This window comes from Eurypyga helias, unplaced genomic scaffold, assembly GCF_000690775.1.
Source record: "Eurypyga helias isolate BGI_N326 unplaced genomic scaffold, ASM69077v1 scaffold10487, whole genome shotgun sequence".
Lineage (NCBI taxonomy): Eukaryota > Metazoa > Chordata > Aves > Eurypygiformes > Eurypygidae > Eurypyga > Eurypyga helias.
The window spans coordinates 10,453-36,409 of NW_010262294.1; the positions used below are offsets into that span (position 1 = coordinate 10,453).

The window sequence follows — 25,957 nt, forward strand, 5'->3', positions numbered from 1 at the left end:
TCTTCACACACCAAATGAGTTTGTCTATCTTTCAGCTTGCACTATACACGGTACCAGAGTTTAGTAAAGTTATGTCAACCATAGACACACAGTACAGGTTACTTTCTCCAACAGAAGTGCATTGAAAATTTCATGTTAGGACAACTGGCAAAGGGACTCTTAGAAAGAAACATAATTTTAGTCTAATTAAAGGAATATTGACTGCTGGTTGAAAAGCTGCATCATGTATTTAAGGTTCTCAGCAACAAAACAAAATCCACACAAAAAACCCTCTTCTTACGAAGTCATGAATAGATTAGAATACTCCGAGTTTTATTGATTGTAGCAAAGACAGCAATGTCCAAACAGACTGACCTGTATTTTATTTCCTTCACATTTTAGTGACCTGCTTTAGTTTGAAAATTCATTTTTACTATACCTTAATGATAATCTTTGAACAAAGAACACTTGAAACAACAGTTCAGGTGTGACACAACTCTGCCAAAACTGTGAGACTTTAGATGTGCAAAAATTAAATACTGAAGTTTTAGCTAAAAGATTGAAATGGGAAACAAGTCTTGGTGGTAAATACTAATGTATTAATGCAATTTAGAAATATACTTAGAAAAATAGCCATCTGTGTGATATTTTAAAATTGTGACTTCTGGTGACATCATAAACCATAAGTTGAAAGAATCCTGACACACTTGCACTCCAAGTACACAGAAATAGTTACTTAGCATCTTTGATTTTTCAAGCACTTCAGTGCATTCTGCAACAATTTGACATCAACTGACTACAGAAGTGATGTTTCATACATACTAGGCATCATGAAGTGATCATTCACGTTTGACAACACAGCACACAAGTGTTCAGCAACAGTTACCGGTAAGTTAGAGAAAAATCTATATAAAAACATTTAGACATACTAACTAAAAATTCAATATAAAATACTTCATTAAAACCAAACAAATACTAAAGTTTACCTTTTCTGGATTGTAATATAAAGATTTCAAAGTGGTAAACAAGGGTGGGCAGCCTTTACTGAAGTGAACCCTCAGGAACTTATCCATTAGTTCTCTAAATTTTTCACCTAGAAACAAAATTGTATTTGGTTATATGTCAGTGATTGCAAGTATTATATTTATATAAGCACTAATTGCTGTGCAACTCTGGATAAGAGTAAGAAACTGCAGTTAAGGGTTTTCATCTTTCCTGTTCAAGAATAAGATGCAAATATGTTCTGGATAAAAAAAAGATCAGAGTAAAGTGCTTAAGTAGCTAATGTTTAGGAGACTGCTGACAGAGACATGGTAACAGTCCTCAAAACTGTAAAACCTATTAATAAGAGGAAATATTAAGTGCTGGCTACAGAGGATGTAGCAAGGGCTATTTAAACAAACATTGGAAAAATTTATGATGGTAAGAATAACTAAGCACTGGAATGGATTACCTTGGAGATACTGTAAAAGCTCCATCATTGCAAGTTTTTATGATTGAGTTAGACAAATGTGTTAGGAATAGTGCAGATATAAATTATCCTGCTTGATTAAGAAGGATGGATAAAATGAACCCTCTACCTCTCTTCTAGTCCTATTGTTTAGAAATAGTAGATGACTTCTGATATGATTGTTTCTGGAATCAGAAACAGAAGACTGGGTTTCAGAAGGAAAAGCACCGTATCAGAATCTTCTTTACCAAAATATACTGGCATAAAGCTGAAAGTCTGATTTACTTATGTTCAGGTAAAGATTACACAGTACTTGGGGAAAAAAATTCTTCAGAAGAAAAGCTATCTAGTCAGGAAAATAGCTGGTTTTCAGGTTTGTATTCCTATGGTGAAAAGCATTTGTTTCCAGTTGTTTCAGTTTTGTTGGGTTATTTTAATTTTTGCATTAGTTATGTTTGCTTTGCATAGGAATGAAGTTGCTACCCTTCACTGCGTACTCTGAGGACTTGAAGTTCTTAAACAAGGAAGTAGTACACTCCACATAATGCTAACATATACACATAAAATTGTGGAAATAAACTTCATTTCATTAAGAACACATTACAAGTTTCATTAACATTTTTTTAGGGATATTCAGAAGATTAAGATAATGCTGCCTTGTATAACATTATGTACTTCCACCAATTCTTAATTGTCCTACACTTACTGTTATCAGGACTGTTAACAAGACTGAAAAACTCATGTTCTTGCCTAGCTGCCACAAAACAAATTACTATGTATAGAAACTCTTACCAGCTGTGTCTGGGGATCTGTAACTGGGCTATAAGCACAAGCTTTATTACAGGTGGATTAGTTAAAACTAATTTTCTCCCTCTACAAGAGACTCCTCTGTATGACAAAAAAACTCCATCTCAGTTTCTCAATTTGTTCTGTTGAATTATTCTAACTGATATTCTTGATGGCAGAATTGTGATTCAGAATTTAAGGGGAACTTTAGTCTTACTTTTTAAGTATGTATTTATTTATTTTAAAGCTGTTATGCTTTCTATAAAGTCTGAAAAATGCGAAACAGAGCTAGGCACCCACCTATGATGTGAAGTCAAGCTCAAAATTTAGCCTGAGGCACAGAAGAGACCTGACCACAGGAACAGCGAGTCCACAGCAGCATAAACAAAATCTAAAACCAGATGGCCACACTCCACCCACCCACCCTTGATCAGTCTGAAAATTGTAAGAGAATTCCTCCATTAAGGTGGTTTCCAACCGAATCAAGAAGCTGATTTGTATGGAATGCAAGGTTGTTAAGGTGCAGTGCATGGCAAGGTCCAGGAAGGACCGCCCTTTCAATACAAGCCTGCACTTCAGAGTACTTTGAGCCAGTTCTGAAACAAACCAGTCTTGGTTGCTACATACTGGTCAGTGACCACACTGGAAGAGCAACCTCATTTAATCAAAAATCCTATTGTCTTGAAACTTGCAAATACACTTCTACAAACAAGTCTGCTTCCATACCCTCTCATTCTCACTATTAAGAATTCCTACTGGCAAGAGTTAGCTGCTGTACTTGTAAAAAACAACAAATAATTTAGCAAATAATTGAATTTTAGGGGATGAAAAGAGTCTTATACATTTATGACTGATACAAGCTTAACAGATAAACAGAAACATTTTTGTTTAGGTAAACTCTCATTTGTTATTAAACTCTACAGAAAGTAATCTACTGAGATGTTTTTCTTGACTGAGCACATCATGAATTCTGCTTTTGTTTAGACTGTTGCTACAGCAGGACAACTGATCCAATCCTTATTACCAAACATTTTTATTTAAACAAACATTAGCTGTGAAACTACCCTGTCAGATATAAGGCAACCTAGAGCAAAACACAGTGAAATGAAGTACCCAGCAAAACACTTAAGGTATCAAAACCATTTTGCAGATTATTCCCTTGTTTGCTATGCATTATCACAACAATTTTATTACAGGAGAAAAACAATTACTTGTCACCTAGCTTTTCAAATCTACCTGAACTGCCTTAAAATTTGCCCTTGTATCTCCAAAAAAACTGAGCTATCTGGAAGTACATATGACAAGTGTTATCTTCAAGGGTAAATCAGTTAAGCAGCAGTTGAAAGTCTCGTGATTTTACAGAGAAAAGGAATATGCACATTCAGACACCTGAGCAACAAAAGTGGACTAGCTATGCCCTGTGGCATTTAAAGGTACAACAGATGTGGTGCTCAGTAGAGTGAGCTAAACTAAAAACTAACATCACAAAATTAAAAGTGTGAACAGGTATCTTGGGAATTTGCAGCTGAATGTCAAAATTTCATGACATTTAAGATATCTAACCTATGTACTTCGAATTTCTTTCCAAAAGTTTTTACTGGAGTTACAGCAGTTAGCTGCATGCCAAGCGTACATTTTTGTGATTGACCATTTCATTCAGCCTGCTTCCTTCTATTCTGGAAAATCATAGCTTTCCATTTTAAAAAAAGTACATACATATTCCCTCCAGACTGAGGATTTGTGCACTGTATTTCGAAACAACTTTTGAAAGGACAGAGTCACTAAAAGAACTTAGCTATAAAATTAAAAGAATTTGTGCTACATATCACTACAGACTTGTTTTTTGTTCCTATTTTAATTATCAGCAAAGTTAAAGCTGTATTTTAAGTTCTAATGGTTCCACAACAAAGTTTCGTACAGCCAGTAAGATATTCAGAGCCATAAACAAAGATTTGGTGTTTTCTGTACAGTACAAAACCTGTTAGGTAATTCAGTCCTCTGCTATGTTATACAGATCATTTACATGTGGTTTCAGCATTTATAAACTACAAGTTAACTTACATATGTATGTGTATTAGCGACAGATTAAATTTAGAAGGTCAGGCATGTAATTCACCAAGTTGCATGATGCAGAGAAATTATGTACAACAATTCTTACAGTCTATATGTGACTATCTGTGCTGTAGGTTTATCGATACAAGCATTATGCAGTTCCTATCACCCCATTAGGGCACATGAACTTTTTCTATCAACTCCTAAAATGTAGGAATTTTGGCTATTCCAAGAGAAAAGTGTACACCTGATTTCTGTATATATACAAACAGTTATTAAACACATGAATAGGGGATTCCATGCACATTCAACTGCTTGATGAAAACTTAAGCAAAACCAAAAAAAACTATTATGGAACAGATAGGCAACTCATTACCTGAAACAAAGTTTAAAGGTAATCTTCTAGGTGAAACTGCTCTGGGATGTCTTTTACTAACTTCTTCATAAATCTGAAGCCTCTCTTCTAAAGTGCCTATTATCAGTAAATATAATAGATATAAGTAACAGATAAAAATCTATTCTTCTAAATGTTGTTAAATGTTGAGAATTAATTGAGCTGGACTTCTGATACAGTTTGGATTTGCAACAATTCAAACATTTCAAGCTATTTTTTCCAGTTAATGATAAACATCACTACATAAAACTCTGTCTTCAAAACACACTGTATGTACAACATGCAGCTACCAGCATTAATCACTGAGGATAAACTGCCAACAGGACAATTACCTTGCACATTTAACCATAGAGTACTAGAGCTTGGTTTCTATTCAGTTAGACGCTGTGCAGACCCATTTGCACAGCAGTTGGACATTCAACAGTTAACTGTCCTCTCCACTACATGTCGGTTCCAGACATACTTTAAGCATTCAGGGAAACATATTGCATTTCTAAGTCATAGGTACACAAAGAGCATGCTGCACAAGCATGCCTTACTACAGGTCCTCTGGTGGCAGCAAAAACAGGGCACAATACTGCCAGTGTAAATACTGAGCACCAGAACTCTTCACACCTTAACATTTAACAAAAATAAATTTTAAGATTTCCATCCCACTCCTCCCCTTTCCCCCATAATATGCTTTGGAGCTCCAATGTGGTTATAACTTAAAGTAATCTGTCACTTCAAAATGCCATTTTTGACATAATATTTAAGGAAAATTGATCGTAATTATTAATTTTGCCAAGAAACTTAAATAAAACTGAAAGTACAGATCAAGACTTAGACACAACACAACTGTTTTCCTTTCCCAAGAAAAACAATTTATCATCTTGTCACTGAGCTCAGATGTTGGGGAAGAGGGGGGGAATATGTTACCCAGTGGCTCCAAGATATGTAGAGTCCTGAAAGTTACACTAAAATTGTGTTCAGATTGGAACGAAAGCATGTAAAAGCCCTAATTGAAGTCACAAGTTGGAGCTCCAGAACTTACCATGGGGGAGGAAATAGTCCTAAAGACCACCTAAAAAAATAAAGTAGCATTATTAGTTTTATAAATTAGTACAGTTTTAATCTACATAGGATTTTAATATGTCAAATAAATTACTGGATTGGTTCTTTAAGAACTACACATTTTCATCAATTTATTTATCAAAACAGAATAAAGTTCTTGGGTAATTTCTTTTCTGAGATAATCATCATTATTTTCAACTCTGGATACACTGGGAAAATCATTCGAAGAGCAGCACCAATCTCTGCATAAATCACATGTGAAATGATTATCATTTCCCAGTCACAAGCCCTATTCCAAGACATTAAGAAACCCAACTGTAAAACTTTCCAGAAGAAAGCTGGTTGAGAAGTGTAACGCAGCTATAATGTCTACGAGTAATACCCCTGTGGGCTTATGATTTATGATGTCATCAGAATAACTCCAACAGAACTGCCACTAACTAGTGAACAGTGAAATACAAGGAAACCATTCCTGTGTTAAACACACACTCGGAAAAGTTACCACTGCAAGACACTTACTATAGTATAAATAATTGCAATATTGCAACTGAAAAAACCCAAGCACACAATTAGATATTTTCCTGGAAAGACAGAACAGCAGTAATTTGCACTAGCATCAGAACAACAGACGATCACATTTATCACCTTTTCCTCCAAAATGGCCATCATAAAAACCAAAATTACTTTGTTTATATGGCCTATCTTGAAAAGGCCATCTGAAACAGGTATTTGCATATTTTTTCTACATGCCCATAGAAAGAGGTACCACCTAAACAAGTTTCAGAATGACAATTTCACATTGTGGTGTATGATAGCAGCCTGATAATCAACTACTAGGCAGGAATGAATTGCAGTTTAGTTTCCAGGTTCATGCACAGCCAGGAAATGTTCTTTGCGTAAGCACATCAGCAAATGCCACCTTCAGCTCCAAGATGACAAGAACTTGCTGTTGGTGTTTTCATGCATACAAGTTTTCCAGTGAATGTTTTTTTAATTGGATAAACATATATTCAAGATTAGGAAGTATACATAATTTTCTGCTGAGTAAGTCTTTTTAACTTAAACCATTAACATATCAAACAGGCATTTTAAGTATCCTATCCCATACGTATTCTCAATGCCGCTGTGTATCTTAACTTACTAGGTTGTAGGGCCTTCTCCAAACCTTCATAATAATACCAGTTTTCTGCATTACGCTCGATTAACTCTCTGTATACTTCACCAGCTTCTTTCAGTCTTCCCAACTTCAGCAACATCTCCCCTAAAAACAATGCAGTAAAGAACTGTGAATTACATGAGAAAACACTTAAGGCTTGGGAGTAATGTTTACAAAACTAGATGCATGAAATTGAGATTAATCCTACGTAGATACTTAAAAAAAGGCTTTATTTTTCCAAGAGCATTTAACATGTATTACAAGGGCTACTTGAAGTTACCACACATACAGCTCACCACAGTTTGGAGCCTACAGCACCCATGAAAACAAAGATTTGAATGTCTGTATCCAAGTATTTAAAAATAGCTATTGGGATTATCAAATAAACAAGCAACTCTTCTTTCCAGGACTCCAACACACAACTGTGTCAACTTCCACATAGGCTCTTTTCTTAACTACACCTGTTTTTTCATACCACCTAGCCAGTTAAGTCACACTGGTTTGCTACTAAGTAAATTTTTCTGCCAGATCTGGCTTGCATGGAATTAACTTTCTTCAAGCAGCCCCTATAGTGCTGTGTTACAGGATCTGTGACTAAACATTGATAACACACCAATGTTTTCGCTACTGCTGAGTGGTACTCATACAGCATCAAGGCTTTCTCTTTTTATCTCCACCCTGCCTCCCAGTAAGCAGGCCAGAGCGGACAACAGGAGCAGACACAACCTGGACAGTTGACCCAAACCAGCCAAATGGGTATTGCATCTGATAGTGCCACACTTAGTAAGAAAAACTGAGGGGAAGGAGCATTTGGGCAGTTGGGCATTCCCTAGAGATTAGCTGAGCATCAGTCTGCTTGTGGGAGGTGGCAAGCAATTGCATTTGCATCACTTGGGGTTCTGTTGGTTTTTCTCCCTTCCTCTTCCCTTCACCTATCTTGAATTCCACACAGGAGTTCTTTTGCTCCTCCCAGTCTCTCCTGTGCTAACAAGGGAGGCTGGGGGAAGTGAGTGAACTTTATCACGTCTGAAGGCCAGTAGCAAAAGTTTAGAACAAAATTGTCTAAGGGAAACAGAGTGACTTACCTCTGATTTCTTCTACTATTAATTTATCGCATATTTGTTTTTCATATGTCTCTATATGTTCTAAAGACTCCTGAAATAGATCTGCCTCTCTCATCACTTGATTTTGATATAAAATCAGTTCACTATATTCATAATCTATTTTATTAGGAGGAATCTGGGGGGAAAAAAGGCAATAGGTTAGTTAGCATTTTCCTGTACCTCCAATGTATGCAATATTACAGAACACAAGATTCAGGCTACCGAACATATCAAGTCTATTTACATACCCAGCCAAACATTCACAATGTAAAACTCACATTATTCACAGTCACATGAGATTAACACAGGATATCCTTTTTTAGAAAACAGTTTAAAAGAGACCCTCCATTCCTTTTCTCTATCACTGTGGCCATCTGATTAAAAACAGAATCCTTGCTTTCTCTACAAATTTTATTATATTGTATGAAAGATCTTGGTACTCTTTCTGAAGGACTAACATGTTCTCCACAACAATTGTGACCTAAGTTCCATAACAGATGGCTGGGATGTCACAATACTCATTTTCAGTATATCACAAGTTCTGGATCAAACGATTTCTAAGAGCAATGAACCAATCAAATTATGGCCACAGCTTGACAACAAGAATTCTTCAGACAGGAAACAAACTGTTTCTCTCCAACCACGTGTTGTCTGTACAACACTTCAATCCCCCAGAAAATACAGTACACAAGCATCAGATAATTATTCTGAGGTCTGCTGCCAGTCACATACCAAGGACTTTGTCTACAGGCTATGGTAAAACTACTGGGTCATCCACCTTCCAGTTGCCACTGAAACAGGATGATATTCCTACCTAGGGATAACTCCCTGAAGTGTATTTAGGCAATGAAAAGTCTTGTCAGTTGTTATCTTTATTTCATACTAAATGCTCTTCACTAATACATGCAGAAACTACTTCAATTATGAGTAAACTGAAAGAATTTTAGACACCTGTTGCAGAGGTCTGCAGACAGTGCCCAGCACATCTATACATTAGTCTACTATGTGAAATATACTGCCTCAATAGAAATTGAAGGACAGGTTTTTAAAAAAAAAAAAAAAATAAATTTTGTTTAAAAATAAACACAGATAAGAAGCAGCTGAGCTTGAGAAATATTAATGATTCTTTCCCATTACACTACATACTTGGTTTCCTCCTGAGCAAGCAACACTTTGATGTCACATTGGTCACCAAACTGTTTACTACTTCTTTTCTGTTCCCTCAGTAAAGTTATTCCTCCATCTTCTTTAAAGAACCAAGTCATTTCATAAACAAAAAACCCCAAACATTGAACTGGTTGAAAGTAGCATTCATATTAAAAGAATCTTGTCCTAAACCACTACTTCCAGCCCTTCCCTAGGCACAGATCAAATTTATGAGATTTAACATCGCTGTTGACATGGCCTTTGAATTTTTAGAGGCAGCTTTTGAGTACCCTGGAATTAAACAGCAGATTACCTTCTAGATAGAAGTGTTCTGAAAGACAGAATAATTAAAATATTGTAAAGTGTATATCTGAAAGTGAACATCAGTTTGAGGCTAAAAATAACAGCATTCAAGTATTTTTTTTAGTAACTGCTAACACATTACAGCAAATGATAGCTAATTGAGCCAAACTATACCTTGCACATATTAGAGTCAGCAGGTAGCATGAAACCCTACCCATTTCTTCAAGTATATTTTCTCTATCTGCAGTTCCACCTTTGTTTGATTTTTACCCATATTCAACATGGGAAGTCACTAATAAAAACTGTTACCTAGAAAGCATTTTTAACTGCTTCACAGAATTAACACATGCAACAGGGGCTATGTGTTTAAGTAGGTCTTTCTGCTTATCCTTACTGCCATAAAACAGAACTGAAACTGCAGAGCACCAGTTTAGCTCTTCCTAAGTTCCCACCAGAAAAATATCCTTTCCAACACAGTACACATTAAGCACAGCTTTTTGGCCGTCATGAATTGGTTTTAGGCCTTCAGATCATAGATCATGCCAAAATCTCCATAAAAATATGTATCATACATATATATGCATAAGACAACAAGAAACATATCAATTAACCTTCTCACAGCTCTTGTGCCTCAGCAGGACTAAAAATTAGAAGTCAAAAAACCCAAATGAACTCCCTCTTACACACAGGACAAATCCTCTAGAAACACAGTACACAATGTCACAAAGCCATTTTTAAAAGCAGTTTTTGCAAAATCTCTTTAGAAAGAAATTTCTCCTATCTCATCAGGTTAATGATGATTTAAATGTGCAATTTATCAGAAGTCAAGCAGTTTATCATCCCAGTAAATTCTGATTATTCAGATTGTCTTATTAAGAGTAAGATTCTATAAAAAGGTTGTTTCTACACCATTGTTATTGCTGTACAATACATCTTTACTCCTCCCTCCCCCTAAAAGAGTTATGACTTTTGCAAGAGATGTCAAATGTTCTCTTGGCTTCAACTGTGCTGCTTCAGAATAAATTTCTTCCTCTCCTGGACCAAAAAAAACCCCAACTTTACATCTGTAGATGCCCTAACAACTGTCACTGAAAGAATGTGACAAGATGCAGCCAAAACATACCTAAAAGCAGACCCCCAAAACTCCAGAGGTTTTCTGTCCATATCTGTAATTGTGGGCCTGATGCAGAAATTAGGTATAAAGTAAAAATTAAGAATAAAAATTGTTCTGGAAAAGAAGAAAGGAAATATGGGACATACAACAGTAAAACAAATTACATAGTTGTTTTACACCTTGGTTCCCAAAAATTTCAAGTCTGAAGTGACTCAATTTGTCTGATTTAACTTGGACAGCACAGGATGTTATATTTCCTGCAATGATGTCTGCATTCAACCTCATAACCTGTTCTTGACTGAAATATTGAGCATCTGGCTAATATACAGCTTCCAAGTGACAGGTGATGTAGATGTGGATACACTAAGAAACAGTACATTCACCACTTCAATGGTAACAGCCATTAGAATAAAATGGTCAGTGATAGAAACTAATTTATCATTTGAATGTTACTCAACTTCCTGCGACGACTTGTTCCCTCATTCTTCCTAATTAAGAAATCTTCCTTGCTATGATTCTTCCCAAAACCAGTGTCTAAACTGTGACAGAATCACCAGGGTTTTTTTTGGTTACAGTAAACACAGAATCTCTGCCCCTCAGTAGGCAGCATCTTCTGTAGTCTTCTTATCTTTCCACATTGCTCTTCTTGTTTCCCAACTTATTAAAAACATGGCCATGAGTAAGTCCTGATCTCTCGGCAATCAGTGTTCTACAGAAAATCCTGGCTTCTCAGAAATAAGGGTGTTTTTTGCTTTTCACCCAGAAGCCTGCCCTGAGGGACAATTTTACAATAAGCTGTGTCAATCTAACTGCAGCCTGGATCAACAAGGCAGTTCACTTCCCTCTATTATTCCCGTTCCTCTTTTCCCCTCTCACCTCAGAGTTGTTCAGTTCAGCCAATCAATCCTTCAAAAGAGTGATTATTTTTTCCTGTCACTCTGGCTTCCTGAACCAGCCCTCCACAAGTCAACCAGTGCTACACAAGGAAGCAGTGGAAGCACACAGGAAGAAGTCAGACTGATGGTTTTGGCAACAGCTTGTCACTAGATTACCTCCGTTATTTTGTAATGCTGCATCTTCAGATACTCACCTACAACCACTAAAATGACAGTTCCTTGATATTTTCCTTTGTTTTGGCTGTGCTAATTAACATCTGAATGGACAGAGCTGCCCGAGTAATCCAAATAAATGAATATGATAACCCCACATCACCATTATTTACCAACTAATGTGACAGGAGCATTTCACATGTTACTGCTCACCATTACTGTTAATGAATACAGAAGTAAATGTATCAGGTGTAATACAGATTGCTATAAAACTCCTTGAAAACTTCTTTTTGTTAAAAATACCTGTTCACTAGTGATTTGAAAATGCTTCAGCCTTTCAACCGTCCTGTTAAACTTGGCATATCACCCTTTCACCACAGTCACATGCAATATTCTATCAAGTCAATCACAAGAGATCATCTATTGAGTTGGAGCGCATACAAAGTACAGGGCAAAAGAGGGGATTCAGAAAGTAAGCTAAGCAAGAAGTGTACCTCTTCAAAGATCAATGGAGTATCCTAAACTCAGCTATTTTAAGTGTTAAATATGCAGAGACCACACAAAACAGGACATTTGGGGACCACTGTGGAAGAACCAAAGTGTGGCAAAATTAAACTGTGAATTCCCTTGGGTTCTCCTGACTCTTCTGGACCCAAGACATGGTTTCTCTTCCACAGTAGTTGGGGCTCTACACAAGGCCTGCACTCCACAGGGAGCTAGCACAGCAGAGCCTAAGAGACTATTTGCAAGGGAAATTAAACTAGTGTGGTCATCCTTATTTTTAGTGTTTTGGGGGAGAACACACAATACAGCACTTAATTGGTAGAAACAACCTCAAAAAAGAAGGCCTTGACATGACAAATTCTCTATGAACTCAACGCTGTCCAATATTAATTGTGTATTTGTTCTTTCATGCCTAAACAGCTTTTCCACCATTTGCCAATGTCTTATATTACACTAATCAACAGTTAATCAGCTCATTGTTCAAGTATAAACCATTTTCCTATTTATAGAAATTTACCAAATATTTCCAGTTTTACTATAAAAATGGCATCTGAGATTGACATTGTCAAGATTTCTTTGTTTTAGGTTGAGATTTAAGGTTGTGGTAACTTGTACAGTGAACTCAACTGATTTAAGATGTTCATCTACAGCAGATGGTATTTTATCTGGCTTAGTCACTAGACTGAAGAGCGTGTTGTCATGACTGCCCTCTAAACAAGCGTATTTGCACACAACCTTTTAGAAAAGACAACATTAACAACACTGCTTCCATTCTCTCCAAGGAGCCAGCATCACTGTTAAGCCCTCTTAGTCCTTGAAAGTATCTCAATTTCTTACATTTCACCTGAAGTTTTTCCACCCACTGTATATTCTAATTCCAACAGTCATTTCAGCACTGAACTCCGACTGGGCTCTGCTGACTCATTCGAGAACCATGACTTTTTAGCTGTCAAACACTCTAAATGAAAATCGGGTCATCTGTTTAACTTAGTGTTTTCAGTTTTTATTTAACACTGAACTTACAGCTCTCTGAAATATCAAGCTATACATAACTGGCTTGCAACATCCTCTGTTTGGCCACACACGATCAAGACACAAACACTGGTCTCCTAGCAATAATTAATTTCCTTTCCTAGTCCGTCCCATACTGGCTGTTTAAAGATCTCAAATGCAGTTATTTCAGAAAGGATGAAAGACTTAAGTTTTAAAAAAGTTCACAACCTATAGGTCAGGTAATATCTTAGTATCTGCACATAAGCCCAAGCTGAATGTGTCCATAAACATGGTTTATCTTTCCCTGTCACACAACAAAGAACATATCCACTGTTCTGTTAATTCAGACTCTATAGTTCAGAGTTACTAATAACAGAACAAGGGAATGGCCCCTCAGAAAAGATTATACTCTGATTTTAGCACTGTACCATTTGATTTACCCCAACAAGTTTCAGTAACACCAAATATTCTCAAAGAAAGAAGTCTCAGCTATGCTTTCACATTACCTTGATACAAAGCACCAATTTTAAGCGCATAATCCACAGGTGTGTACAAAAGCACTGAAAAAGTTTTTCACATTCTTTGTGGAGACGTAGTGGCATCCAGGCTATGGCAGGAGAAAGGGCAAAGAGCACAACCAACACTAAACACGCTATTTTCTGAAGTTTTACCTACTGTAAAGGAATCATCTTCTCCAGCTACAAGCCTCCCAAACATTACATTACTCAGTTACTCCACATCAGTGCACCATTATATCCTCAACCCTAAGAGCCTATTGCAAGGGGAAAAAGTATTCCTGCATAATTTGAATCAGCTGCTAAGCTCCTGGAAATCCTTCTGCTCAAATAAAGCTCCACAAGTAAATTCCTTCCCAATTCTTAACTGCTTCCTAATCAGTTCTTCCTAATTACAAAGAATTAATTCCTCAGATTCTGTCTCTTATCCAGAAAGGGTTCTCTTTCCAGACTAGGAAGTCTTACCTGTTGGGTTTTCCTAAACTCTTCGAGTAGTTTTAAGGCCATATCATAATCTTTTAGTAAGTGGTATGCGATGGCATATCCAATCCAGGAAGCCCGTTGTGTGGGGCGCAGCTGAAGTAGTTGGTATCTTGTTTCCTTCAGTAAAAGAAAAGCAATTTAAAAATAGAGATATTAAAGTTAATACACCTTTATCATTATTTACCACCAGTACAGCTAATACTTAAAAGATCTTTTAAAAGCCCGAGGCAATTTTCTAAATTCTAACAGCATGGGGGAACCCAGCATGTTTCCATCTCATTAATCTGGGGACTACATTCTAAATGTAAAGCATTAAAAAAATATTTGTTGGGACACAAAAGGAGTAATTTTCAAGACTACCTCTTAAGGGCCTAAATTATTTCCAAAAATAGAGCTTTGGAATTTCAGAGAGGGGTTTCCATTAGAAAGCATGAGCTCACTGCCACTGAAAGAGCAGTCCCACTCTCATGCCCAGGCACAAGGTCCTCACACTGCTGCAGTCCTTCTCAGACCCCCTTCCTGAGACAAATCATAACCCTAAGTCAGTTATTCCCTTTTCTCACATTAGCAAATTCAACATCCTCAGTCAAGGAGACCAATGAATGCCAAAGCCCACAATCCAGTCCTTTACTTCACATGAAACAGGATGGAAGAGGAGCAGGACTTTGCCCTTCCACAGCCAAATCAGTTCAGCCATTTTGAAACCACTAACTCCAATTTTAGAAAAATGTTAATGTTTATGACAAAAATCAGTATTGGGATTCAAGAAAATGCATCATCATGGGGCATTTCCCACATACTCAAAAGAAACATAATGGTGTATTTCTCACAAAACAGACCTTTAGTATCTGTGCCCAGAACACCATTTGCAGTACTTCACAAGAGCACAGTAAGTACTCCTACTTGCTAAGATTTGTCTTATCCTTTTTATTTTCAGTATTTTGCTGAAAAAATGAGAACTAGTTTTACAAGGTGATCCACAAGTCAAATTATACAGAATAACTGGACTTGGTTCTCAACATTATATGGAGCTCTGTTGCAATACATTCTCATGAAGAGCTTGAAACACATTTGAAACAGCAAAACCACACAGCAACAGAATTAACCACCAATAAAAGAACAGACTAGAATAACAAGAGAACACTAACAGCAATAAATGGGAATTTAAAGAGAATACTTACCCTATATCCTTCTAAATCCCTCATCTGAATCTGCAACAGAGAGAGATCTCTCAATATCTGTAGATTATCTTTATCTAGTTTGAGTGCATTCCGGTAACACTTGATGGCTTCATCATATTTCTTATCAGAACGCTGCAAAAGACCATAGACGTGCCAACCTAATGCACGTTAAGGAAGATACCTCATGAAAATTGTGAGTGTAACTGCAGTGCATTTGTGTCACAGAGCAAACAACCTGACATCCTCCTTGAAGATCAGCATCCTTATAAATTAAGTTTGATTACTGCAGCCAGACTTCACTGACACACTTTAAAATATCTGCTGCTCCCAAATAAGCAAGAGACTCATTTAAAAATCTTCTGTTAAGTCACATTCATAACCCACTCAAAACATTTTTATACAAATGAAATGATTCACACTCCACAAGACCCAGAGGAGTTATTCCCATAAATGTATTGTTTAAAATATAATACTGTAATCACTATAGGAATTCTTAATCCTAAAAGCGTCTCATTCTAACAATTGGTATACAAGTTGTCGTCTTCCCCACTTGCCTGTGTAACCTCAATTAGTCTCCAGATTTTACAGTAAGATAGACACAGAGCTGCACTTCATTCATTGGCATAAGGAAACCTTAGCATCTTTGTGCATCAAAAGGTCTTTGTCACATTCTCAGCAGCTCAGATTGCCATCCGTAGTGTCATTTTAATAGACTTTATCACAAGCATCCTTTTTTATACCTGGAAAAATTCTGAATTCAAAGCATGTAACCAACATAGGTCATAGCAACACATACTCTGTGTGTGTTTTCACGAGTCTCCAAAAGCTGTGTTAAAAGAAAGATGAGCTTGATGTGCTTTACCTTTTGCTACTCCAGGTTACTAGTAGCTCACTGAGGCAACCCTTTCACAGTAATAAATCCAAGCGTACTTTGATTTTCAAATTATTAGCAGCTCATAAGTTCTGTCAAAAGTTCTCCCATGAGCTTCTGAAGCAGTAAAACACAGCAAATCTTGGGGAGAGTTATAAGCATCCTTCACCTGCTTTCAATTAAGATGGCACAAATAAATATTCTTGTTATTTGCACTGCGAGTTAAGAGTTCTTACACTATTGAATTGAAACAGAAGCAACTGTTCCCTGCAAAGATACTGTCATTTCTAAACTTTGCATCTCAAAGAGCTGAGAAAACATTAAAAATTCAATGGGTTAACCTGGTCAAATTAAACAAGTAAATAGAACTGTAAGTTCCTCTTCATAGAAAGACTCATATCCTAAGGTAAATTCTAGATATGAATCATAGAATGGTTTGGGTTGGAAGGGACCTTAAAGACCATCCAGTTCCAACCCCCCTGCCATGGGCAGGGACACCTTCCACTAGACCAGGTTGCTCAAAGCCTCATCCAGCCTGGCCTTGAACACTCCCAGGGATGGGGCATCCACAGCTTCTCTGGGCAACCTGTTCCAGTGCCTCAGCACCCTCTCCACATCTCTCCTCTTCTATAGATGAAGCAGGTTTGTGATTGTGAAGAACAAAAGACATAAGAAAAGACTTCTGAGAATTACTATTCTGAAGGACACATAATACACAAACAAGAGACCCTGTTCTGTATTTCTACAGGAGCACCAAATTGATTTCAGCCAGCTGAAGCACACAAAACACTGCATGCATCTTTGAGACTGCCTGGAGAGCTGCTATGTCTGCCATGATGATTTAAGATGAAACAGGAAAGGGGGACAAAACAATTTTCAATACAGTTACAGTTGGTCTAATACTGCTACTTCTGTCTCTAAACCTTGTCTTGCCTAATTGAGTTCAAGTATCCGGGGCATGCATCAAAGTTAAAGCATCTCCACATACCTGCCCCAGAATTACTGATACTTTAGAGTCTCACCGAGAGCAAGACAATTCAGTCCAAAAGAACTGATGTGCACCAAGATGATGCGTTCAGTAATTTATCAGACAGCATTACCATTCCTGAAGTCAGTTGGTCATTTGGCTTAATCTTTCATACATTTTCTTCACCCAGTAATTAAGTAAATAAAGGCATAAATCCTTTCAGAAATAAGTGCATACCGTAGTCAAGGCTACACGTGAAAAGTTTAACAGGCGATACAAGCCAGTAAGGCACAGTGCCATGAATTTATTGGAGCAGGCAGCTCTGGGCAGTCTTGCACATGTTTCTGCAGTATCCCAAGTACAACATCCCACTATCTGAAACACCTGTCCTTGAAGTAAGCACAGAATTCTGCCCAGATCATTACTCAAGTTATATACAAACAAGTTCTGATCCATTTTTGGAGTATAACCAAAAAATCCTGGATTTCTAAGCTAATTTAGAACAGACATTTTCCCCCCCAAAGGTCAATGTGGGGAAACACAGAATTAAGATCTTCTATGCCTTAAAAGAAGTCAGAGTACTGAAGTGATCAGCTCTATTTTAAACACCCTCTATTGGGCACTTCTTAAGCAGCACAGATGACAGAACACACCAAAAGCACCTTCCAATGTTTCCACAAGAAAATAAGATCATAGATGTATTGCACCTCCTTGAAACCAGCTACTGGAACGAGGTGACTTTAGTGGCTATCCCCCCCCTCCCCTCTCCCTTTAAACCACATGACAAACATTCAGCTCACACAAAACAGGAAAAGTAAACATTATTTTAGAGAACCACCCAAGCTCTACTTCAGTAGCATTGAGGATCAACAGGTCTTCAAGCTTTCATCAAAACTTCATGGCTAGTCACAAGCCTTTGCAAAGGATGTAGAAGGAACCTTTATTAAAAAAAACCTCAGCCTCAGATCTCAGTTTTACACAGGCTAGAATATACATTTTTCTGGTCTTGACTGTCCCTACATACTGCAGTCCCACTATCAGGAAAGATTCAGGTATGTGGCTACTGAAATTAGGACAGCACATCAGGTGCTCTTTAAATGTGGTCATTGTAAAGAGGTTTGTTATTTCTTTAGAAATTACTGAGATGAAACTGAAAGGACTTTGACAAACCTGATGCCTAGCCTGGAATTAATTCAGTATCACCTAGCTTGTGCTCACTGAAGAAGTAATTCTGCACAGACAGATCACTCCAGGGGATTCTCTGCAAAGCTGTAACAATACACCTGAACACAAAAACTTGGAAATTCCTGCTTTGCCAGAGCTAGATCTATGGATGTAGCTTAAAAGAAGGTTTGTGCCTAACAAGATTCAAATGAGTTAATGCTTTCTCATAATTCAGAAGACAAATCCTTGTAGTATTTTTGAAGTAAGCTTAATGAGTCAGTAAAAGTGATTTGAAAAAAAAAATCTACTAACACTTGTAATAAAACTCACTTTTTTAAACTTGGCCAGGAAGACTTGACCAACCCACCCCTGAAATTACATCTGAAGCAGATTCCTCCAGCATTTGTAGGGAAGTCATCTAGACAATTTTAAGACTCAGCATGAATTGCTGACAATTAATGATGCTGATAAGTCCTACTCTAGAATTTTGTCTAGGAATCAGAATTCCCAAAAACTTTCCACTAACTTCCCCAGATTCTTTCATTCCCTGATTTAAGGTGTGAGACTTATCACACACAGAATAAAGTTGCTTTGGTATTCCTCAAGTGTTCACCTTTTAAGATCAACAAAGTACAAGTTACCTTTGACTGCTCTATGGCATAACTCTAGTAACTCTGGTAAATTCGAGATTTAGCAATTTTTCCCAACCTCAAGCTCCCTTTACATTTAATATAGGAATGGTATAAACAGCCATTCCCTTGTCTTAACTAGGTGGTCAGAAAAATACCTTTCTGTAACGTCACAGGAAGCACTTTTCTAATGGTAAAAAATATTTAATGGGAAATTTGTTCCTTAACATGCAACTCAAGTGCACACAGAACAAGTAAGGCACTCTGTGCAAACCTGAAGTAGCCTACCTGTGGCTTAAACGGAAGACAGCTACTCCCAGAACTCTTGGGTAGCTATTAATAATGCACAGGTAAATACTTTTGGAAGATAAGCTTAGAACAGTACTCTGTTAACCATCAAAACAGTAGATGTAAACCGTTACCTAAAATTTAATGGCAAATTAGGTGTTTTCAGAGCACCTCTAGATTGGTTCTCTTATATCTGTTTAAGAGAAAAACGCTTTAGAAAATGCCAGATTTTACAAGCCATACCTATTCTCTGAAGAAAGTAACCTCTAAGGAAAAGACCATCTGATGCAAGTGTAAAGGGCATTTTCCTTAAAGATTATGCAAAACTCTAAAAATAAGGATTTATTTTCCTTTCAAGTACTGGATTACCAACTAATATTCACTGTACACACCTTATTCTAGACTTTTTTTAGTACAGACCACATTATGTTGCTACATCAGTACATTGGAAGTTCAAAGTCATACATGCAGAACTGACAACTTCTAGCAAGATGAGCAGGTTTTGTACTAAAAAGGATACAGACATGACTCTTGACATCATTACGAAGTCCCTTGCGAACAAATTCATACGCTTCTTCCTTCTTCCCTAAGCAGTTCAAGGTCAGTCCTTTCATCGCAAGCGTCTCTGTAAGACATAGCATATACTTATGTTTCTGACTTCCCATATGCCAGTTGCACAGTGCAGATATCCTTTGAAGTTGTTAGTGACATACCCCATTAAATGATAAATTTAGATCAGGATAGCAGGCTAGCACAGCTGAAGAATGTTACATAGAAGCATTTCCTTTCCTGAAATCCATCTTAAAAGAGATCACTACAGATGTGATGGACAGAGACAACACAAACTTTGTTAATTAAATACTACATTTAGCTGGCTTTAAAGGACATTAACAGTAAACTAAAGCCATTTTAGAGCTTCTCAAAATGTGTTAAAGTTCCAGGTATGCAGAACAAGAGAAAAAAAATCCACTAGGTTGTATCATGCCATAAGAAACGGATCTCTGTCACTGCCAGATCCACTATGACAGGTTGCTTACAGAGCATTAGTTCAGAGAAGCATATTTACTGCTACAGTATTTTGGGGGTAAAAAGACCTTTTCAAAGTAGTAGCATTTTAATCAACAATCTGAGAGGCACAAGATTCAAAATAATACATTGGTATGACTATTGCTCCTCTCTTCCCCAAGCAGCACTGTAGGAAGCAAGTTCCATGTAACATATGCACTATGCCCAAAAGCTTCAGATTCATATTTCAGTTTTCTTCCTAAATAAGATACCACTTAGGTTTGGTCCCTGCCCGATTAGTCACATTTTCATCATAGTACTCTGGTTTTCCTCCAATTGCAACCTTTTCCCCAGTACTAATGGTAACAGCCCATCATCTCAAGGTCAGCCACAACAGCAGTTTGAAGTTTCAGCGATAGATCTGTTTAACACCATTTTCTGTAAGAGTACACCTAAAGTGAATGACGGCCCAAAACGAGCCAAGGTTTTTGTTTAAGTTGTCCTACATCCACACTGTAAGAACAGAGAACACTAGAATTACGCCTTCCCAATAATACCAGGAAGATCGAAAAAGAATATCCCCACTGTGGGAAGGAGAGCAAGCTACTCCTACCTTCCCACACCAGGGAGTTAACTGTCCAGCCACAGCAATCCATCTGTTTGCCACCTTCTCACTACATTTTTCAAACTCCTTGTGTCTGAAGCTAAGTGTGTCAACAGGGCAGCTTCCCATCAGATCATTTCATTGGCTTAGTTCTGCTTCAGCTGTTCGTTCCAGGCTTTGCTCCCAAGCTTCAAAGCCATTAGTGGCTCAGAGCCCAAGTAGTATGTGGACTGCCAAGGCAGCTAGTTGTCCTGGAAAAGTTTAGAAGCAGCAAGAGCAGAAAAAACAGACATGTATACTGAGATGTTATAAGAACACAAGTGCTAGTAAAGACAAATGCATTAGGCTGGAGCTGAACAACCCACTCTGGCTTTGAAGCAGCAAGAGAACTGTACTTTCATCTCTAGGGAAGTAAGGAAGACAACAAAGAAACAGCAGACACTGACAGAAGCACAAAAAGGATTAGTCGAACATTTTGTCAAGATTTGACCACGTCAAATAGGAAAATAATTTTATTGACACAGTACATGCACACTCGCTGTTAGGTTGCTTTAACAGCAGACAAACAAAATCACTGTATCGGAAGGAAAGACTGGCTGAATGATGCAATGGAAACCCTGTGATACAGTAACACTGGAGTGTCTTATTGAGGATTAAGTTCTGACAGCTGTAAATAGAAGCAACCGTTTGCTGTCCCATTTACTGCAGTATTTATTGAAACAGGATCTCAAGATTCTGTCTTTCACTTCAAGTCTCAGCAGCAACTGCATGCAACTTAGCTTTGCTCCTTGTACGTAGCAATTTGGTATGCAGTACAGAAAAGTTAAGAGTATGACCTTAAAAATGCAAGATTTTTTTTAATTCATAGGCAGAATACCTCAATGTAATAATAAAAAAAAAAAAGGCTGGGCTTGCTACTAAATAGGAATGTAAGAAAAGCCCACAGTAGCATTCTGACCCCAAAACCTGGAAAGACAACTTACTTGGAAGCTTCACCGAAGTGTGCTTCCACCAAATATTTTGATCTTCAGCATCCCACCACACATGAGTGTGACTGAACTAGGGTGGAAACTTGGTCTGAATACAGAGACTGAAAATCCAAAGTAATTATTCAGTCATAAGGACGGAATCGTACTCAGGAACAGGCTCCTTTCTTTCCCAATATTACACAATAGTCTGATTATACATTCAAGCACATGACAGGAAAAAAAAAATCTTTTGAGTCAGCAGTTACCTCCATGTTCCGCAAACTTTGGGTTAGAGAGGATCATCTTGCAGAACTTGAGTCCATTTTTGTACTGTTTTTGTTCGTAACATTTCTGGAAAAAAGTGGAATACAATCACTGAAACGCATTTAAAAAGCAGGGCATCTTAACATGCTATGGCAAATGCAGCAGTTCTCTCAGTAAGGTAGAGCAATCAGATCACTAACAAGCTCAAGCTGAATATGACTGTTCATATTATACTGCCTTTTTTCAGCATTCAGAAGTGTCTGTCTTCATTTACATGCAGCCAGTGCTCTACCTCATGGTCTCCTTCATAAGAGTTTGTAATACCTTTTCAACAGAAATAGGGAAGGCAAGTAGGAATGTCCACTTAGATTCAGAAATTCTTAAAATAGAGACCCAAGTTAGAAGCCTTGACTCAAGAGACCTTTTGAGAAGATTTAGTCTTGAAGAGTTTGAAAGTTCATTGAACATCCCATTTCCCTGGCCTAGTGACTTCCCAGAGTAAGACATCTCAGACAGAAGACATCCCTTACAGCCGAGGTAGACTTTTGGGAGGATGAGAGAAACCATGAAGTAGGATCGACCTATTGTAACCTCAAAAATGTATAGATAGATATCCATGGAGGAAGAACTTATCTGGGTATTAAAAAGAAAATATAATTTCTAGCTGGAATAGTACAGCTACGAGCTACTTTTGGAGTTATTTAGGGTGCTATTTACCTAATCACTAGGTCAGCTAGCAAACAATGCAATTAAACTGTGGGAACAAAAATAAAAAAACCCAACACATATGAACCTGGATCCCTTATCTTTTGAAAGATAGTGCCTGATATTAGTAGTCAGTAAGGTCTTAGTAATCTAAATCGATAACCGATCACTACAGTTGATCACTTTAAAACAGATTTACTGAAGCCTATTAAAGGCCTGCTTGTATCAGTAAGCATGAAAATGATTTAAGATCATTTAAGCTTAAAGAAAAAAAACACAGACTTAATTTGGCACCATTTTCACTTAATAAGGTGCATTGTCCTGCTGTAATTTAGACAGCTATTCTCAGAAGAAACTATGTAATTTCAGTTATGTGCTTTAGCTGCCTCTCATAGATCACTCCAAACTTTCAGGACAGAGGTAAAAAAAGCCTATGTTAAATTAATGCAGAGTGTAGTAACTCCTTTGCAGTCATAATACATCATTGCATTGCTTCCTAGGGTACAGGCAATACTGAAAACATGCTTACGCTCGCTTTGGGGTAACTGGCTAAGGTGCCAAAACAAGAGTCCTCCTCCGGTCTGTGGGAAAGGTCTTAACTACAGAGGATTTTTAAGTCCTTGTTGCCTGAAACTCAAGACACTTGCAGTTAACCATGATTAAGTGCAGAGTAAGCCACAGAATAATTGAGGTTAGCAGGAACCTTGGGAGATCACCTAAATCACCCCACAAAACAAAGGGGAGTTAACCTTGGTATTAGATCAGGTTGCTCTGCCTGAACTACTTCTAGCAGGATGGCCAAGGAGTTCCCATCAGAGGCAAACAGTTATACTATGGTAGTTAAACAGCAACAAAGCTCTGAAAACTAGTTTTCACATCTTTACCAGAACTACCCCAGGCTGCGGCAAAACTTAAGAGTCCCCTCTAGGGGAAGGTCAAGTTCTCCCGTTCATCTATTTCTTCCTTAACATAAAATACTTAGTATCATTTTTGAAGAACCGTAAGAAAACTCAAAACAGTGCACTAGAACCACAGAATGGTTTGGGTTGGAAGGGACCTTAAAGACCATCTAGTTCCAACCCCCCTGCCATGGGCAGGGACACCTTCCACTAGACCAGGTTGCTCAAAGCCTCATCCCGCCTGGCCTTGAACACTCCCAGGGATGGGGCATCCACAGCTTCTCTGGGAAACCTGTTCCAGTGCCTCACCACCCTCTCCGGGAAGAACTTCTTCCTGATATCCAATCTAAACCTCCCCACTTTCAGTTTAAACCCATTCCCCCTTGTCCTGTCACTACAGGCCCTTGTAAAAAGTCCCCCCAGCTTCCTTGTAGCCCCTTCCGGTACTGGAAGGTGCTATAAGGGCTCCCTGGAGACTTCTCTTCTCCAGGCTGAACAAGCCCAACTCTCTCAGCCTGTCCCCATAGCAGAGGTGCTCCAGCCCTCTGAGCATCTTCGTGGCCTCCTCTGGACTCACTCCAGCCAGTCCATATCCTTCTCATGTTGAGGGTTCCCATGCTAGAAGTATGCTTTCTAAATTTATTCAGGTATGACTAAAAAAGTAACAATAGCAAACATTCAGCCACGATTCTACAACTCTCTCAATGTTAGTGAAACCCTACATATACAGCAATGCTTACTCACAGAAGAGAAGCTACTGAAGTCAAGCGTGCACCTAAAGTCAATTAACCACTTAGTGAAATCATATTTGTTATCCTTGTTCTGTTATTTTTATCCTAGAGAGTTTGGACTCAGTCCAACAACTGAATGTAGGTAGCTACACACAAATTTGAAATTTTTGGAGGACAAAGAAGATGACATTTTTCAAAGACCAAGAGATGGATGAAAGAGAACTTAATGGTCTCCACCAAGACAGAAGCATGAGTTCAACATTCACAGGTGTTCACCTTGCTGACAGAAAACCAGCATATTTGTCAAAACACTGGTTACCTCAAAACCAAAACAAACCACAGCATTTCTTGGCCAGCTGCTAGTTACTGGACAAAAGAGGGGCCAACTACAGAAATACATGAAGTTGTGTTTCATACTGAATCTTTGTAACTCCACCGCTTATGGGATAAGCCTTATTGGTTAGTCAAAAGGCAACTTCTCAGCCCTGCTGCCTCCAAATACACACATAATTGTGGGCATTTATAAATACGTATTTACACCAATAATATTGGCTTCAACATATACCAATAAAGATAAAAAGTCTTTGCTCAAAGCAAGCTACCTGACCATCAACATGTACAGATATACTGAAAAGCTAGCAGACAGAGTTGCATGGACAAGCCCAGGCTTTGAAGTACCCAAATTTCATCCGTGAACTGCTTTTAAACTCTTGTCTGTCCAAAACCTGTGAATGAGCACTCCAGGCTCTACCTGTATCTTGTTTACAGTAGATCAGCTTGATGCCATATGATACCATTTCATTTTGTAGGACAAACAGAAATTTCAAGGTTGAGAAATCTGGTGTCTCCCTACATATTAAGTCCTCTACTAATTGGGACAAATGCAGCTGAAACATGTTTGTTAGTATCTCTCCCACTGTATTAAGTCTTTGGTATATTAAAAACTATGTGCTGGGTTTGTTTCAAGAGTAAGAGCCCTATCTGTTGTGCTTAATGTGAAGCTCCCCATCACCCTTTTATGGCAATCATTTCCTGCTAAAACTAAAGCCAAGTCACAAATGTTTACAGGCCTGAAACCTCAAAGAGAGATTTTGGCAAGGCCAAAACATTAAACAGACCTCCTGCTACCAGATGTTCCTGGAAGGAGGTTACCTACACCAGCAAACAACTCATTGTGGTTTATTCCCTTTCTCAACACTAACTCAAAGACATAACCTACTACACATTTTATGCACTTCCAGGTGAGTATCAAGTGCTCTTCATAGAGTTCAAACAGCACAGCATCTAGGAGGTAACTGTAAAAGGTAAGAAATGCTAGTAACAAGGATACAACACTACAGAGCAAAAGGATACGTTAATCCTATATTACAGAACTGTTGATTCTATTTAATGAACTGTCATACAAAAACTAGAATTTGTGAATCATGCCATCTTATTTAGAGAGACAAAAACACCCTTCTACTACTAAATAACAGCAGAACCAAGGATATGACTGGCTCACTAACATAACTTAAACAGAAGGACTTCACATATCACTACTCAATCACGTCATTTACATGTAGAAATAGTAAAATCATAGAAGTCACAGAATGATTTGGGTT

General features: G+C 37.8%; 1 protein-coding gene across 1 annotated transcript; it reads right to left on the reverse strand.

Moving 5' to 3' along the window:
* Nucleotides 1-965: 965 nt before the first annotated feature.
* Nucleotides 966-22,107, reverse strand: LOC104512617 (N-alpha-acetyltransferase 16, NatA auxiliary subunit-like; the record flags this gene model as incomplete). Its single annotated transcript, XM_010155668.1, has 8 exons — nt 22,024-22,107; nt 19,701-19,805; nt 15,262-15,419; nt 14,063-14,197; nt 7,956-8,109; nt 6,856-6,975; nt 4,644-4,739; nt 966-1,072 (listed from the first exon to the last, which is right to left on the reverse strand). Coding segments are annotated over exons 1-8 (912 nt in total), but the record flags the coding sequence as incomplete, so codon positions are not given.
* Nucleotides 22,108-25,957: the final 3,850 nt, after the last annotated feature.